Below are 17,500 nucleotides of genomic sequence, written 5' to 3' on the forward strand. Positions count from 1 at the left end.
CCCATATGCTGTACGTATGCTAGGTGTATGTTTGATGTGCTGTGAGTATGTATATGTATATGAATGAATGAATGAATGGTCTTTATTGTCATTGATATAGTACAGGTACCAAACAACGACATTTGGGAGGGGTGGCTCCCCTGGTGCTAGGAAAGAAAAAACAAAACAAAACAAAAAGCAAGAAGGGAAAGGAGCTGGTTTACATAAATAAAGGCTATGTACACTATCCACTATACTATACTGTACAAATAAAACACTGTGCTGTACTCTATGCTATGCTATACCTATTCTAACATTTCCTATTTCTCTGCAACCTTATGTACCCTAGGGTTGTCATATTGCACATAGTGTTATTGCACATTCATTTAAAGTGTCTCAGTTTGCAGGCTTGAAATGTTCACATTTGTGCCTCAGCACTACACCTGATTTTCAATCCAGCAGCTGCCATCAATCCGTCCAGACTGTCCAGGGCCCAGAACCTAGGTCTTATAGGTGTTATAGGGTAGATAGCATGTGGCATAGGTATATATGTATATATGTATGTTCAGTGGAGTCTGTGTAATGTTCTTACAGTTGCATTCTGTTGTCTTTGCAAAACCACAAGTTCACGCATTCATTAAAGCCTTTGATAGTAACCTGGCCTGGTTATTGTATCTACGCATAAAGGGACATCATAGTTCTAACTGGACTACCCACAGTGATTTGGACTATCCACCAGTCAAGTTTATATCTATATTTTTCAATGGTCCTTCGAGCCGGATAGGCAAATTGCTGTGAAAGATGCAACACCCCAAACCAGATGAGATGGTCACCCGACCCAGAAGAAGGGGAATAGTTCCCTCCCACCTGTCGGACTACAACCTAAGCGGACCAGGGTCCCAGAGGCGGCTCCATACTATAGAGGTAGGGCCCCTCCACTCCAGGGCCGCATCGCCGATCAGCCAAGGCAATGCACCAGACCAGAGAGAAATGTCAAAGGAGTGGGACCAGCTGACAAAGGAGTGGGACCAGACTATACAGGTATTGGGACTTGTTACTGCCCTGAAAGAAATTAAGCAACAGAACAAAGAGCTCCAGCAACAGTACCAGAGCCTGGTGTCAAATATGAGAGCCCCATCCAGGTCTGCAACCCAGTGTTTCCTCTATATGCATTTATTCGTGGCGGGCCGCCACCAAAGAATTTCCTCCGCCACCAAATTATTCAGACAGTCCACTTTGATTCTGGCTGCGCAGAAAGGCAGCGAGTTATTATGACCGGAGAACAGAAAAAAAGCAGATTGAAGCTAGATTTAGGCCGCTTCCAGACCAACATTTCGTTACGATTTAGCGGTAGTTAGTTACAATATGTTACAATGTTGCAAATTGCAATTAACCTCGTCGTTTGTGTTCGCACTGCAATCGAGACTGAATCGCTCTCAAACAGGCGCGCGGCGACGCGCTTTTCAAAACAGTTTTGTGATTGGTCCGAATTTAGCGGGACATTTGGATTTCTATTTTTTTTGTTCGTTTTGTGTTTTGTGTAATATGTCTAGGGCTGCAACTATTAGTCGACTAGTCACGACTAACCGACAACGAAAATTCGTCGACGTGAAATGTTGTTGTCGACTAATCGCATAAAAAAGTTTTTTTTTTTTTAGGGAGCCATGCAAGAATCAGCTGGGTAAGTTTTAGCTAACGTTGTTAGCCAACTGGCTAACGTTATATTGTTAGGGTCGTAATGTTTATGTTAGCTTTACTGTTACATGTTGGAAAACAACGTCTCATGGACAGGGCTGTACATGCTATGAGCGTTTGTGCTATTAATTTATTTGCCCTGTGCGCATGTGACAGACAGAGGCGCTTGTATGTAACGTTACGTAGCAGGGGTTTTCCATGTTGAAGCCAGGAGAACGCGAGATGAAATGAAGTGAGGGGTGGTCGCTATTAAAATACCAGGTAGTCATGGTGGATGATCATGAATGATGCTTGATAAGTGAATGCTATTTCAATTATGTTGAGTCCACCAGCGAGCTGTCTGTAAGATAAACAGCGCCAAGCGTAGCCTACTAACGTGAGCTGTCTGTAGTCTAGCCAGCAATGCTAGCTAGCCAGTCAACTAGCTCTGTGAGCAGCTGTAGCTTGGCGTAACGTTAGGTTAGATAGCTAGTTAAGCCGGATTTATGCTTCTGCGTCGCCATTTACGCGCAGCGAAATGCCACACGACTAACCGAAAAAATAATCGACAGATTAGTCGACTACCAAAATAATCGTTAGTTGCAGCCCTAAATATGTCTATCGGCAAAATTCTACTGCTGGTCTTAATTATCAGCGACCGTCTCCGCTGCCGTGCGACCAACACGCAGGGGGAATATGGAACTATACAGCACATCACATACTCCAGGGAGAGGCCCTAACTGGGTGATAGGCCAGACCTTTACTATGCCATAAAAATGGGTCTGCGTTTGCTTGGTGCCTAATGGATCAAAACTTTTGTCTAAAAAGCAAAAAATATGTAGGCTATCCAGTCAGTAGGCCTACAGTTATGTATTTAAAAAATTATCGGTATCGGTATCGGTATCGGTTGATCTTGAGGAAAAAAATCGGTGATCGGTATCGGCCCCAAAAATCCAGATCGGAGCATCCCTACTGGTTACCTCTCCAGCCACTGAATAGAGTTCATCCAGTGTTGCTGATCGGCTCTGACTACACCCACCTCATCACCCCCATAGAGCCTGTTAGATTGGGCCCGCCTGGTGGACCAGCTGCGGTGAAAACACGGCTGGGATGGACTCTGCAAGGCCCAGCTCAAGACATCAAGCTTGATCGTGACCAGCCACAGTGTCTCTTCACATCCACAGCATCCCCGACAGACCCGTCCCCTCACGTGGAGAAGTTGCGGCAGACGGACGTGCTGCCGTATCGTAGTGAGAAGTTGGCTGTGAGATCGCATCAAGACCAGGAGGCCGTGCACCTCCTTCAAGAGCAGACGGTGAGAGTGAACGTCAATGGCCTTGAGCGCCACGCCACACCCCTACTTCGAGTCAAAACCATGCCACAGCTACATGCCTCACCGGAAGCTGTGCTCCCGCAGCTGAGGGGAATTGAGAAACAGTTGGCTAAGGATCCGGAACAAACCGCTACTTACCCGGCAGAGATTCACACACTAGAAGAAGCAGGCTACGCTGTGAAATTGGAGCCACATCAGAAGACAGAAGAGGCATGGTATACACCACACCATATAGTCCAACACAATGGAAAGAACCAGGTGGTGTATAATTGCTCCTTTCCATACCAAGGCCACAACCCCAACGAGCTCCTACTTCCAGGCCCTGCCTTAGGCCCCTCACTTCTGGCTGTGCTGTCAGAATCGTGTCGCTACAAAGTTTTTGTGGACACTCGAGTGGCGGAGATTCAAGGACTAACAGGGTCTGCCACATGGCGATACGTGCCATCAAGAGTCAATCCAGCTGACGACCTCACGCGAAGACTCGCCCACAAAGACCTGAGTGATGGCTGCAGGTGGACCCATGGCCCAGCATTCCTGAAACTGCCACCAACAGCGTGGCCTGAGAAGCCGGGTTCACCCGGCAACGAGCCCGACCACGAGATGAGACCTGCTGATGCTGTGCTGACAATCTCAGTTTCATCGCTGTCAGATCTACAGCAACAACAGACCCTGCGTGACTACCTGGAAGTCATTGCCCGCCAGCTTCATGGGGCGGTGGACCCGTCAACTTCCCTGACAGCTGACACCTACGCTGTTGCCGAACTGGAAGCCCTGCAACAGGCACAGAGAGACTCCTTTGCTGATGAGGTAGCCCAGCTGAAGGCCAGTAAACCGGTGGCAAAATCCAGCCGCCTCATGGCACTTGCCCCAGAGCTTGACGAGGTTACAGTACTCATCAGAGTGGGTGGACGTCTCCGCCGCAGCAGCGACCTCGCATCAGACGTGGCGGACCCTGATCCCATCACCCCCCACTGTCTCCGCATGGGGCGGCGGGATGCATCCCTACCTCAGGTCGTTTATGAGGGTCCCAAGACCCTAGGTCGCAGAAGATGGCGATATAGCCAGACATTGGCTGACCACTTTTGGAAACACTTTCTCAGGCACTACCTTCCAGGACTCCAGGCCCGTCAGAAATGGAAATCATCAGCCTCCCTGCCCTTCCTGAAGAAGAGTGATCGTCGCTGCTTACACACCTGATACAGGCACACGCAGATGCTTGGTTAATCTGTGAAGATGAACACCAACTATGCTCATAAGAATGTACTAGTTGAGTTGCTGATGGGTGTGATCTCAAACGTGATTTCCTGGTTTCAGATGGTGAAGATGGAGGTGGAAGAGGAGGCGGAAGAGGAGGCTTCGGTGGAGGAGGTAATTCAGTGGGCTTTTGTGTGTTTTAAAAAAAACTTTTATTTTAGCAGGAATTTCCATTGATGTCTGAGGACATGGGGTTAGAGTGTTGGATGAAACTGCCGGCTTCTCAGACCCTCTGGCCTTTTCGGATGTTCAAATTCGCTCTGTGAATTTAGGGGCGGCTGTTAAAAAGGCTTTGGAGGACTGAGTGGTCAAAGCGGCCAATCACTGGCCAGCAGAGGCGGGCTCTAGGAATTACGAGCGAGAGAAGAATACTGGCAGGTTGAGCAGTTGAGCAGGGATTACGAGAAAGTTGCGAATACCTCTTAGTTTAGTTAACCCATTAGAGTTCAGTTAAGATTGTTATGTATCGTGAGTTGTGCGTCCACGATAAAGTGAGTAATCCTCCGTGTTTCCTCAGCATTGAGAGTAGTTCTGTGAGGTAGATAAATGTGTATTAGATGTTGAATGTTTGTCGGTTGGGGAGATTGCGTGATGTTATGACTGGCGCGTGCACACTACTGCCCATATGCTGTATGTATGCTAGGTGTATGTTTGATGTGCTGTGAGTATGTATATGTATATATATATATGTATATGTGTTATAGGGTAGATAGCATGTGGCATAGGTATATGTGTATATATGTATGTTCAGTGGAGTCTGTGTAATGTTCTTACAGTTGCATTCTGTTGTCTTTGCAGAACCACAAGTTCATGCATTCATTAAAGCCTTTGATAGTAACCTGGCCTGGTTATTGTATCTACGCATAAAAGGACATCATAGTTCTAACTGGACTACCCACAGTGATTTGGACTATCCACCAGTCAAGTTTATATCTATATTTTTCAACAGCTGACAGTGAGAATGCGTGGAGGACAACCAGGGAGAGGAGATGGAGGACAACCGGGGAGAGGAGATGGAGGACAACCAGGGAAAAGAGGTGGAAGACAACCAGGGAGAGGAAGACCAAGAATACAGGTCTCTGATGAGATTAGGGCCACAATTATTGACCATGTCGTCAACCATGGTCTCTCTTTGAGAGAGGCAGGGTTGAGGGTGCAACCAAATCTGGAGCGCACAACAGTTGCATCAATAATACGTATCTTTCGGGAAAGCAACAGGTGAGATGTGCATCCTTCAACGATAATTGAATGACACGTTACAGTACTAGGGCTATACAATATATTGACATTGTTACATGACATTTTGAAATATATTGATATTGTTTTGTGTTTTACACTAGGGTCCAAAGGTTGCCTCACTCAGGAGGAAGAGGCAGAATATTGACTGATGCCCAGGAAACTGCTGTTGTTGATATGGTGATAGAAAATAATGCCATACAACTTAGGGACATCAGTGAAAGAGTGATTGCAGACAACAACACATTTCCAAACGTGCATACAATCAGCATAACAACAATTTCCAGGGTGTTGTCCAAACATCATATCAGAATGAAACAGTTGTACACTGTACCGTTTGAGAGGAACAGTGTACGTGTGAAAGATCTACGGTATCAATATGTCCAGGTACAGTAAGATGGCTGCTCAATAACCAAACAAGGTATACATACACCGCTAGCTATGCATAATGTAACGTAACATCTTCTGTATTTCAGAGTGTAAGGGAGATGGAAGCCAGGCCAACACCGCACACCTTCATCTATGTGGACGAAGCTGGCTTCAACCTGGCAAAAACACGTCGCAGAGGGAGGAATATCATTGGACAGAGGGCAACCATGGACGCCCCAGGCCAGAGGGGAGCCAACATCACAATGTGTGCAGCACTGTCTAATGAAGGTGTCCTTCTACACTCACCACTGATTGGCCCATACAACACAGAGAGGCTCATTGCCTTTCTGGAAGACTTACACAGACTACTTGTGCCGGCAGAGGAGGGAGCAGCAAACCCTACCTTTGTAATTGTGTGGGATAATGTGGCCTTCCACCGCTCTGCTGCAGTCACACTCTGGTTTGCTGCTCATCCCAGGATGATTGTGAAATACCTGCCTCCATACTCCCCCTTCCTAAACCCCATCGAGGAGTTTTTCTCTGCGTGGAGGTGGAGAGTTTATGACCACCATCCTCATGACCAGATGGGATTACTGGATGCCATGAATGCAGGGTGTGAGGATACGACTCCTCAAGACTGCCAGGGGTGGATCCGACATTCCAGGAGGTACTTCCCTAGATGTATTGCCAGGGAACACATTATATGTGATGTCGATGAGAATCTGTGGCCAGATGCAGACCAGAGGGTGGACCAGAACCCTCAGGAGTGAGACATTTGTAATTTCTATTGTATAGTATTGTTGTATTGTATTGCCCTGGAATTTATTTTTTGTTGTGTGTTTGAACTTTTTATTTTTCACTTTTCATTACAAGTAAACTGTAATTTGTAAGTGACTTACTTACTTTCTGCAAAGATACTGAAAAAAAAGACATTTTTTGTGTGATTGCTATTGTATTGTAGCCCTGGAATTTCTGTTTTTATTTTTTTACAGTATTTGAACTTTGCATCTTCCACTTTATTTTTCACTTTTCATTTTACACAAGTAAATGTAGTGTACTTTGAAGTAAATGTACCGTAACTTACTTTCTGCAAAGATACTGAAAAAAAGGATAAAACATAAAGGATAGAAGCAAAAGATAGAATACTGTAAAGGATAGAAGCAAATTGTGGCATTTCTGATTCATTCTTGTTGCCTAATACTTTACAGTTGTACAGTCAACTATTCTGTCTATGAATACTATAAATCAAACCATTTTTATAATGAAATATTCATTCTTGTGAAAATCATTCAAACTATGTAATGCTCCCTGTTGTTAGTGTTTTGTAAGTCAGAATGTTATGAATGACAGTGTATGTTTCTGAGTGAACATTGTTGACAGTGTGTGGTTGAACGAGCTTCTTTTGAGACATGACTGAAGTGATTGGCCAACATGAGTGTTACGAATGCAGACTGTATGAAGAGTTGTGAAACTGTGGTTTCAGTATTGAACATGGTGAGTTAGCAATCGTAAAAAACGCGCGTAAAAAACGCGTTGGTGTGCAAGGGCCTTAAGTTGGTGAATCAATGAACGAGCATAATTGTTTTATTGTATATTCATTAATATTATTTACCTTTTATTTTATGCCCTTTGACATCATTCTTGTATAATGAAAAGCGCTTTACATATGTAGTAATAATAATAATAATAATAATAATAATAATAATAATAATGATATTAATTAATATACAACACCCTTACCTATGCCATCAATATCCAGGTCACTGCCGTCAGACCGGACACTAGTGGCTGACCTTCCACGAGGCATGCTTTAACCTGAGGAAACAGATGACCAAGAAACGTTAAAAAGGTTATTTATAAGCACTTTGGAGACTTAGAGATGGATTCCTCTTTTTTCTAGGTAGCCAATTGAGAGTATGAATTCGTGAATTCAATCATGATTTAATGATATTAAATGCAGGCCAACCAGTCATGTTCTCAAGGGATATGCTCGTTCTGGAGTATTGCATGGACTATCTGCACGTTGCAACATGAGAACAACTTGTGAGCTTAGAATGATAAGGTTCTATCTCCGTTTTTAGAATGATAAGGTTCTATCTCCGTTTAGAATGATAAGGTTCTATCTCCGTTTAGAATGATAAGGTTCTATCTCCGTTTAGAATGATAAGGTTCTATCTCCGTTTAGAATGAGAAGGTTCTATCTCCGTTTAGAATGATAAGGTTCTATCTCCGTTTAGAATGATAAGGTTCTATCTCCGTTTAGAATGAGAAGGTTCTATCTCCGTTTAGAATGAGAAGGTTCTATCTCCGTTCAGGGCAGTTCAGAGATATTGAGCGTCAACGTTTTTACATTCCATTATGTTCTGTGAGATGGAACCTTTGTATTTTATGAATTACTAACTCAAAAATGTCAACATTTTTAAAATAACTCCACACAGGCATTAATAAACACCTAATGGATCAGATTATGTAAAAAACTAAATTTTGACAAAAATGGAGATAGAACCGTATAATTCTAACGTCACGAACTATGAACACTGACCAAAAAACACACAGCAAAAGTAATCCAAAGTGACGATTACCTGTACGGGACTCGATACATTCAGCGCAATATCTCACTACAGTAGCTCGCACGTTCAATATTGACACTTTTTAGTTCCACACGTCTGATCTCAGTTGTCCTCGCTCCAGATCAGTTGTTAGCAACCGTCTCCAAGTGGAGATTAAGAAACGAGCCACCAGACACGAGGGGGCAGTAGAGAGACATGAACCAGACGAGAGGGGGCAGTAGAGAGACATGAACCAGACACGAGGGGGCAGTAGAGAGACATGAAGCAACTGCAAACGTGTTCAAATCGAATGCATGATCATCGATGGATGAAACCAGATGGTACTCACACAGGTAAGCAGCTCATTGATAGCAGATGTTTTATTGTAATGAATATGCTGCACCCTTTGCTGGCCTGTCTGGGAAGCTAAGCAGGGTATGCCTTGGTTAGTCCCTGGATGGGGGGGAAAAATAGGCTACTGGAAGTGGTGTTAGAGGACTAGTCGGTGGCACTCCTCACTCAGGTCTAGGGACCCCAATGCACCAGGGTAGATAGGCTACTGCCTGACAGAGACCCAAGGCACCAGGGTAGATAGGCTACTGCCTGACAGAGACCCAAGGCACCAGGGTAGATAGGCTACTGCCTGACAGAGACCCAAGGCACTGCCTGACAGAGAAAGCATCCATCAGATGAGACATCAAGAGGCATTAAACTGAGGTCCCAACTCCCGAGTTGTTAAAGATCCCAAGGCACCTAACACAAGACTAGGCATGTTAGCGCCTGTGTCCTGGCTAAACTCCCAGTCTGGCCCTCATACTGCCATTGCCACCTTATCCTCCTTTCCACTGGCTCATTCACCCCCACCTCCTCTCCACTGCAACTATTCCCCAGGTGCATAATGAGAACGCTGTATGTTCTCAGTCAACTTTCCTGGTAAAATAAGGGTGAAATAAAATAAACAATGTGTTGGGTGGTGTGTGAAATACTGTTTCAAATCAAATTTATTTATCTTTTTAATGTTTTTGAATTGTATTCTCTACATTTGAAATTTTCATTTAAAATAAGCATTTTACATTACATTTACATTTTTGGCATTTAGCAGTCGCCTTATTCTAAAGCAACTTAGTTACAATCAATATATTTGACTAAGTAAGTGAATCATCTATCCACTAGTCACAGCAGGAAAAAGTCATCTATGCTCACACCTGGGGCCATTGGCAGTCGTCGTGCTAGAAGAAGGAAGATATATACCGGTATATATATATTTTAATGACACAGGAGAAACAGTACAGGGGGGAAGTAGGTGTCTCAGGAGAAACAAGCCTTTTCACATAAAAGAACACCATTCAGGACACTGCAGTAGTCTGTTCTTGTGGCGTCTGGTCTGGTGACGGTTTCTCCTCCAGAGGAGGTTCAGCGGAACCCTCCAGGAAGGTCCTAAAGTGCTCTGCTTTGTTCAGGTCCGGTTTCTTCAACAGCAAATAACACTTTGGAAAGAAATAGGCCGCAATTAACCCTACAATGCTCAGCAAACTGATTAACACGTGAATAATGGACCGGTTCTTTTCAGAGAGACCTGTGTAGATGGGTATGAAGACCACCCAAGCCACACAGTAGAGCAGGGTGGAGAAGGTGATATCTCTGGCCAGGTTGTACTCTCGGGCGGGCTTCACGGCCATGAAAGTGCACATGAACGAGACGAGGGCGAGGAGGCCGTTGAAGCCTTGCATTATGCCAAAACCTAAGACGGGCTCCACGGGGCATACCAGGAACTTTCTCAAGAAGTTCACGTCCATGTCGGCCAGGTACTTGGTTAGAGAGGGCGACTTCAGTATGAACCAGCCACAGAACGCTGCCTGCACAATACAGCAGCCCAGCACCACCAGCCAGCCCCCGTAACCTCTCATCGCATCCAGGTGAGAGGCAGCCTTCTGGGGGAACTCTGTCACGTACAGAATCTGTGGATGGAGATGGAGGGAGGGAGGGAGGGAGGGAGGGAGGGAGGGAGGGAGAATGTGATAAATGTGATGGTGGACACATGTCCTTCTTCGTATTGATATTCATACAAATGTTCTCTTTCATAAGGACTTGGAAAAGGAAATGAGTTATTTCCTGTGTTTTATGTGTTATCTATATACAATTTAGAATTGTATTTTTATCTTTCTCAAATTATTAGCCTATACAGAACAAAGATAATTTGAAGGAAATGTGTTTATCTTTATCAATGTTGTCCAGGCATTGTGTACTTGTCTCAGGGGTGGTGGAGATAGAAATCAGAGGACGGGCTCATTGTAATGCATGGGATGGAATTCGGAATGGAACCAAACACACTTGTGTTTAGCACCGTTCCTTACTCCATTCCATGCATTACAATGAGCCCGTCCTCTGATTTCTACCTCAAAGGCAAGGCAAGTTTATAGCACATTTCATACAACGGGCAATTCAAAGTGCTTTACATATAGCATTAAAAGAAATACAGAAAAAGAAAGATAGTAATAAAATAAAATAAAAATGGCAAGAATAGTACATAGATATAAACATTTAACAACATAATAAGAATCCAATCCCATCGGCGCAACAAGGTTCTAATACCCTAAATCCACTTTAGGGTTGCCTTAACAAATAAGGCCTTCCTTAACAAATACGTTTTTTTTATTATTATTATTTTTTTTTCTGAGTGGGGCAGTCCCACTCATATTTTCATTTTTATTGTGATAGAGATAGTTGAGAATTGACAGGAAGGATGGGTGAGAGAGAGAGGAGGGATGACATGCAGGATATGTCCCCGGCCGGAATCGAACATGGTCGACGCTTAGCCCACTACGCCACCTGAGCGCCCCACAAATAAGGTTTTTAATACCCTAAAAAACACTTTAGGTTGGCCTTAACAAGCAAGCTCTCCTCCACCCGCCTCCCCTGGCAGGTCTCTGCCTCACCTGCAGCGAGGAGGCTAAGATGGCCGACAGGGCGACTGTGTGGAAGAGAGAGTTGAGGGGCAGCTGCATGTGACACACCACGTCCCCCGGCTGCCCCAGGAACATCAGCAGGGAGAGACACGCCCCCATCAGGCTGACCAGAGCCAGACCCCCCAGAGCTCCTCCTGAGGCCTTCACCAGGGGGGTCCCCAGGTGCCTCAGGAACAAGACCCCCACGGCGCCCTGACCCCCCAGCACCACCAGCATGGCCAGCAGCAGCCCCATGGACACAGGCCGACCCCAGCCCAGGTAGTCAAAGGTAGGATGGTGGCAGCTTGTGCTCCGGATCAGGGACCACTGACCCTCTGGGCACTTTGTGCACTGTATGTCCGCTATGAGTCAGAACAGAGACAGACAGAGAGAGAGTTGGAATGTTAGAGTAATGGAACTCGAAAATGTGTTGCATGCTTTCTCTAGCATTGTGACTGTCAATCGCACTTGTTCTTAACTGAAGGTTTTACTGATGTGTAGTTCACTTACTTAGATACATTTACTTATTGTAAGTCTCTTTGGATAAAAGCGTCTGACTTAAATGTAGGCTAAATGACTTAAATGTAGGCTACATGTAATGCGTAGACTGGATTAAAACTCTTTGTTTCAAGAGTTTTTTAAGATGGTACAGGTGTAACGCCAAAATAACAGTTAAAGGTAATCACCCACCTTCGCTTTTCTGGAAGTAACCCTCTAAACAGTCAATACAGTCATAACAGCAAGAATGAAAGCCTTTGACTCTGCGAATCTGTCCTGTCCTACAGTCAGCAGAGCAGGTAGATGTGGGGACCTGCAACAGAGGTTGAGTGGGTCAAAGGTCGACTGTATTTAGGTAAACATGAACAATTGAAAACTTGAGATTGAGGTAAAGCTAATAGCTAAAAGCTAATGAACGAAAGTAAAAGCCAATTTTTGGAAAGTTTGATTTGATTACCTGAGAGTCGTTTGTGTACCATTTGATGGCGGTCTTGTTAATCGTCAGGGTTTTAGAAAAGATGCCGACATCTCGGAATTCCACACCGTTATCTACGAAAATCCACTCTAGTATGTTGTAGCCGATGGAGGGGTTCCCATCACTGTCAAACTCAAAATGACCTCCTAGTAGGGGCAAGGAAACATTCTTCAGCTCCTTCAAGAGCTGCAAGGAGAAAGAGAATGTTCCGGTAACACTTTAGTATAGGGAACACACGCTACACACGCTTTAGGCACCAACTCCTCAACACATTGCTAATTCCCTTGCCAATTATGTACCCTCAAGAACACTAAGATCATCTATCACAGGTTTATTAGAGGTTCCCAGCAACAGTCAGAAGAAGATCGGGAGCGCAGCCTTTGCCAACTATGCCCCAAAGCTTTGGAACACATTACCTTTAGAGATCAGGGAAGCCAGCACACTAATTATTTTTAAAAGAAAGCTAAAAATGCACTTCTTCAATATAGCCTTCAACTAGCTTATCTGCTTCTGCCTACTGCTCATTTGCCAGCTACTGCACTTTAAATGTTTTATCAACTAGCCCTTTTTTAAATTTATTTTTATTGTATTTTCTTTACATTTTCTTTTTACTGTTTTCCCCTGCTCTTATATTCACGTACACAGACTGACCAGTTGTGTAAGGTTTGGGGGGTCACTCTAATTGTTGATGGACCCTTTGGCGTCCTCTGGTCTTTATGTATGTATTTTTGTCTGTCCTAATTACTGTGATTGTTACCTGGTGTGTTTTGTTTTGGCTTAGGCTATTTATATCCCTCTGTGTCTTCTCTCGTTGTCGGTTGTTCACTATACGTTGCGTTAGTTGTGTGTGTGCGTGCCTTCGTAGCCTTATCGTTCCTCGCCTGCTTAGGAAATAAGTATCGAATGACTATTGTAAGTACCTTGCCTTGCCATGTTCTATTGACGGCGTTTTTGGGAGACTAAAGCCATCTGCCCTTTTGTTTTGTTGTTTTGTTTCTTGTTATTATTTAAGCATTCATCTGAGACTTGCTTTCTCCTCTTTTGTTGCATCGCTTACTGTGCGGTTATTATTATTCCCGTTTGCTCAAACACAGAGTATTTTTGAATCATACTCCTGCATCTGTCTACTCTGTTCTGCTCTGCACCTGGGTCCAAATACATTAGCTCATCGTAACAAGTTGAAAGAGGTGTGCAAAAGAAAGAAACTGTAACGTTGTTACTGAGTAGTTGGATTTTTGGTGCAAGGTCTAGCAGAGACTGAGAACGTACACAGAGACTGGGAACGTACACAGAGACTGAGAACGTACACAGAGACTGAGAACGTACACAGAGACTGAGAACGTACACAGAGACTGAGAACGTACACAGAGACTGAGAACGTCTGAGAACGTACACAGAGACTGAGAACGTACACAGAGACTGGGAACGTACACAGAGACTGAGAACGTACACAGAGACTGGGAACGTACACAGAGACTGAGAACGTATACAGAGACTGAGAACGTACACAGAGACTGAGAACGTACACAGAGACTGAGAACGTCTGAGAACGTACACAGAGACTGAGAACGTCTGAGAACGTACACAGAGACTGAGAACGTCTGAGAACGTACACAGAGACTGAGAACGTACACAGAGACTGGGAACGTACACAGAGACTGAGAACGTACACAGAGACTGAGAACGTCCACAGAGACTGAGAACGTACACAGAGACTGGGAACGTACACAGAGACTGAGAACGTACACAGAGACTGAGAACGTACACAGAGACTGAGAACGTACACAGAGACTGGGAACGTACACAGAGACTGAGAACGTACACAGAGACTGAGAACGTACACAGAGACTGAGAACGTCTGAGAACGTACACAGAGACTGAGAACGTCTGAGAACGTACACAGAGACTGAGAACGTACACAGAGACTGGGAACGTACACAGAGACTGAGAACGTACACAGAGACTGAGAACGTACACAGAGACTGAGAACGTCCACAGAGACTGAGAACGTACACAGAGACTGGGAACGTACACAGAGACTGAGAACGTACACAGAGACTGAGAACGTACACAGAGACTGAGAACGTACACAGAGACTGGGAACGTACACAGAGACTGAGAACGTACACAGAGACTGAGAACGTACACAGAGACTGAGAACATACACAGAGACTGAGACAGACCTTTTCCAAAAACTGATGTTTGTGGTGCTGGTGGAAAGCCAGTGGGAAGTACAGAAAGACTGTGTAAGGTAGGGAGATGAAAGGGATATGGAAAGTTATATCTTTACCTTTTCTTTTTACTGTTTTCCCCTGCTTTTATATTCATTCTATGCATGTATATGTTTTTATATATGTTTTTATATTCACTTTATGTTCTTATTCCTGTTGTAAAGCACTTTGAGCTGCATTTCTTGTATGAAAGGTGCTATATAAATAAAGCTTTACTTACTTACTTACTCAAGACACCCCAATGTTATTTAGCATGGTTGATGGTTCAGTCCCCAGATGTGAGCCAGTGATTGGAGGGTTTCTCTAATCACATCTACCTGACCAGCTATTACTACTACTGATTAATTACATGAGAATAAGAAAATACTGAATAAAACCTGAATAAACGGCTAGTAGCACCCCAGAATTGTCCAATTAGCTACTTGTTAAACATTTGATCCACAAATGAGTGAATGGTTAAGTCAAGAATGAGTGAATGGTTAAGTCACAAATGAGTAAATGGTTGAATCACAAATGAATGAATGGTTAAATCACAAATGAGTGAATGGTTAAGTCACAAATTAGTAAATGGTTAAGTCACAAATTAGTAAATGGTTAAGTCACAAATGAGTAAATGGTTAAGTCACATATGAGTAAATGGTTAAGTCACAAATGAGTGAATGGTTAAATCACAAATGAGTGAAGGGTTAAGTCACAAATGAGTGCCTTATATAAACTCCTAAAAAAAAGTTCGGAAACGTTATTTCGGTCGATTATTCCTCCCCTTTAATAATACCAATTGGTATTGTATTTTATATCGTTGGAAAGCCTGATTAGTCACCTTTACAACGAGGTACAACTTGTAAGGATCATGCATACGTAGAATGAGCAACACAGCTAAACGTGTGGGTAGCGGCCCAAATATATTTGCCAAAATCCCCTATATTCTTCTGCTGGTATTCACTCTCATTTTGAGAGTGGGCACAAGTGCTGATTGATGAACTGTTGGAATGTATTCCCTATTGTTGTTAGGCGGTCAGATTAGACAGTCTGTTGTTGTTAGGAGGTCAGATTAGACAGCACATGGGTGTGGGACCTTACCTGCCAGGGCAAGATCTTGCTGTGAGCTCCCGCCAAACAGCCGGTGGCGTTACAGCCCAGCAGGTTGTGCAGTGCCGTTGCCACGCTGTAGACGGCAGCGTACACACTGAAAGCCGTTCGCGTCAACACTGGTTCTGTCACTAGACTCATGTTCTCTGTGGACAGGTTCCAGCACTCCGGGCAGGGGTTGTTGAGCTGTGAGTCTGGCCCAGGGGACGGCTGCTCGGCCCTCTGTTCACTCAGCATGGAGAAGAGGACCTCTGTGTAGCTGGGGAGGAGCGCCACCGTGCGCGTCCTGTCTGTGAAGGCCAGGATGGTGCCCACTCTGTTGATGTTGGGGAGGTTGGCCACCATGGTCTGCAGGGCCCAGGCAGAGCTGCCCACCCACACCTTTGTCATGTTCCTCTTGATCACCTGGGAACAGCAGCCTGTCAGTCTATGTGACAGGTTGACACGTTCTTTCAAACAAATATGTTGACTTGTTATTGAAACTTTTTTTTCTTAAATGACTATCCTCAGAATCATAGATGTAAATGTGACCCGAAAAATAATAAATAAACAAACGTGGCAAAATAAGTTACATGGCATATGGTCAAATTGGATGAAAGCTTTCCCAAAATGACTCAAAAGTCACGGCAAGTGTCCCAAAAAATAAGAATGGTTTTAAACAGTTTTGTGTATATACACAGAGAGTTCTCTGGTGATGTCCTGACCCCCACTGACCTCAGTAAAGAAGACTTTAGCAGACGCAGCGCCAGAGAAGACCACCACCACGCCCACTTCGGCCTCTTCGATGTGGTGCAGGATCTCTCTGATCGTCGGCACCGGGTCGGTGTAGATGGGGATCAGTCCCTCGTACGCCACGCAGATGGTCCCCGACGCCTCGGTGGAGAACTGCCGCTGGCCCTCGCGGCCGTACTCGTCCTCGCTGCCGACCACGGCCACCCAGTTCCACCCGAAGTCGTTGAGCAGTTCCACGATGGCCACCGCCTGCCACTTGTCACTGGGCACCGTGCGCAGGAACGACGGGTAGAGGAGTTTGTTACTGAACTCATCACTGGTGGCGCCGTAGCTGATCTGAGGGCAGAGGTGCAGCAATGAAGGAGAACTTTTTTTTTTGAGTTGTTGTTTCTTTGCTGTACATCAAATCAGTTAAGATGGGAAAGGGCAAGGACAAGCAGGCTGAGGGATAGCTTTATCCTACAGGCTGTCAGGAAGTTGAACTCTCTCCCCGCCTCCCCCCCCCCCCCCCCACACTCTGCCCCCACTGTCAGGAAGCTGAACTCTCTTGCCGCCCCCCCTACTCTACCCCCACTGACTCCGGACTAAAAACAATCTCACTTCATGTATACATACATACAAGCATACCTGTACATATATACATTTATGTCACTTTACTCTATTATACTGAGCCAATTACCACTATTGCACTATTGTCATTGTTCATATTGTATTCCACCCCTGTACATTGTACCGCACATTTGAAATCTTTTATCTAGTATTTTTTGTATATATTGTTATTTTTAATCTTGTCGTATTATATTGTTATTTATTGTTTTTGTTTGCTATTGTTTGCTATGCACCGTGGTTGATAGGGAAACGCAATTTCAGCCCTCTGTATGTCTGTACATATATTGGATTGACAATAAAGCTGACTTTGACTTTGACTTTGAAATTATGTCCGGATGTAAATAATAGTGACATGTATATATTTTGTGGGCACCCTTGAAAAAAATACCATGGTCTCAGAAGGAGCAAAAAGGATATAAAGGATAAATCACACATACAAATATAATATAGATTTGAAAAAAAACTCACTTGTGGCATGAGGAAGAATCCCAAGAGTTTCCCGATGTCTGTGACCATCTCTGAGATGT

At 44.4% G+C, this 17,500-nt stretch overlaps 2 protein-coding genes across 2 annotated transcripts in view; both read right to left on the reverse strand.

Annotated features, from left to right (window-relative positions):
* Positions 1 to 8,453, reverse strand: part of odad1 (outer dynein arm docking complex subunit 1) — a gene marked incomplete at its 3' end in the record, with an annotated part of 20,582 nt that extends 12,129 nt beyond the window's left edge. The window contains exons 1-2 of the mRNA XM_080546150.1: positions 8,428 to 8,453; positions 7,586 to 7,660 (exon numbers count right to left, since the gene is read on the reverse strand). Of these exons, the coding sequence (XP_080402276.1) occupies positions 7,586 to 7,652 (67 nt within the window). The 5' untranslated portion in view covers positions 7,653 to 7,660; positions 8,428 to 8,453. The remainder of the gene's footprint in view (positions 1 to 7,585; positions 7,661 to 8,427) is intronic.
* A 1,287-nt stretch (positions 8,454 to 9,740) lies between these two features.
* tas1r3 (taste receptor, type 1, member 3) overlaps positions 9,741 to 17,500 on the reverse strand; it is a gene marked incomplete at both ends in the record, with an annotated part of 29,659 nt that continues 21,899 nt past the window's right edge. Inside the window, 7 exons of the mRNA XM_080546151.1 lie at positions 9,741 to 10,352; positions 11,331 to 11,701; positions 12,030 to 12,150; positions 12,295 to 12,498; positions 15,624 to 16,037; positions 16,347 to 16,700; positions 17,442 to 17,500. The exon at positions 17,442 to 17,500 is cut by the window's right edge and continues 242 nt beyond it. Coding sequence (XP_080402277.1) covers positions 9,741 to 10,352; positions 11,331 to 11,701; positions 12,030 to 12,150; positions 12,295 to 12,498; positions 15,624 to 16,037; positions 16,347 to 16,700; positions 17,442 to 17,500 — 2,135 coding nt within the window. The remainder of the gene's footprint in view (positions 10,353 to 11,330; positions 11,702 to 12,029; positions 12,151 to 12,294; positions 12,499 to 15,623; positions 16,038 to 16,346; positions 16,701 to 17,441) is intronic.

This window comes from Nansenia antarctica (genome assembly GCF_963989245.1).
Source record: "Nansenia antarctica genome assembly, chromosome: 15".
Taxonomy (NCBI): Eukaryota; Metazoa; Chordata; class Actinopteri; order Argentiniformes; family Microstomatidae; genus Nansenia; species Nansenia antarctica.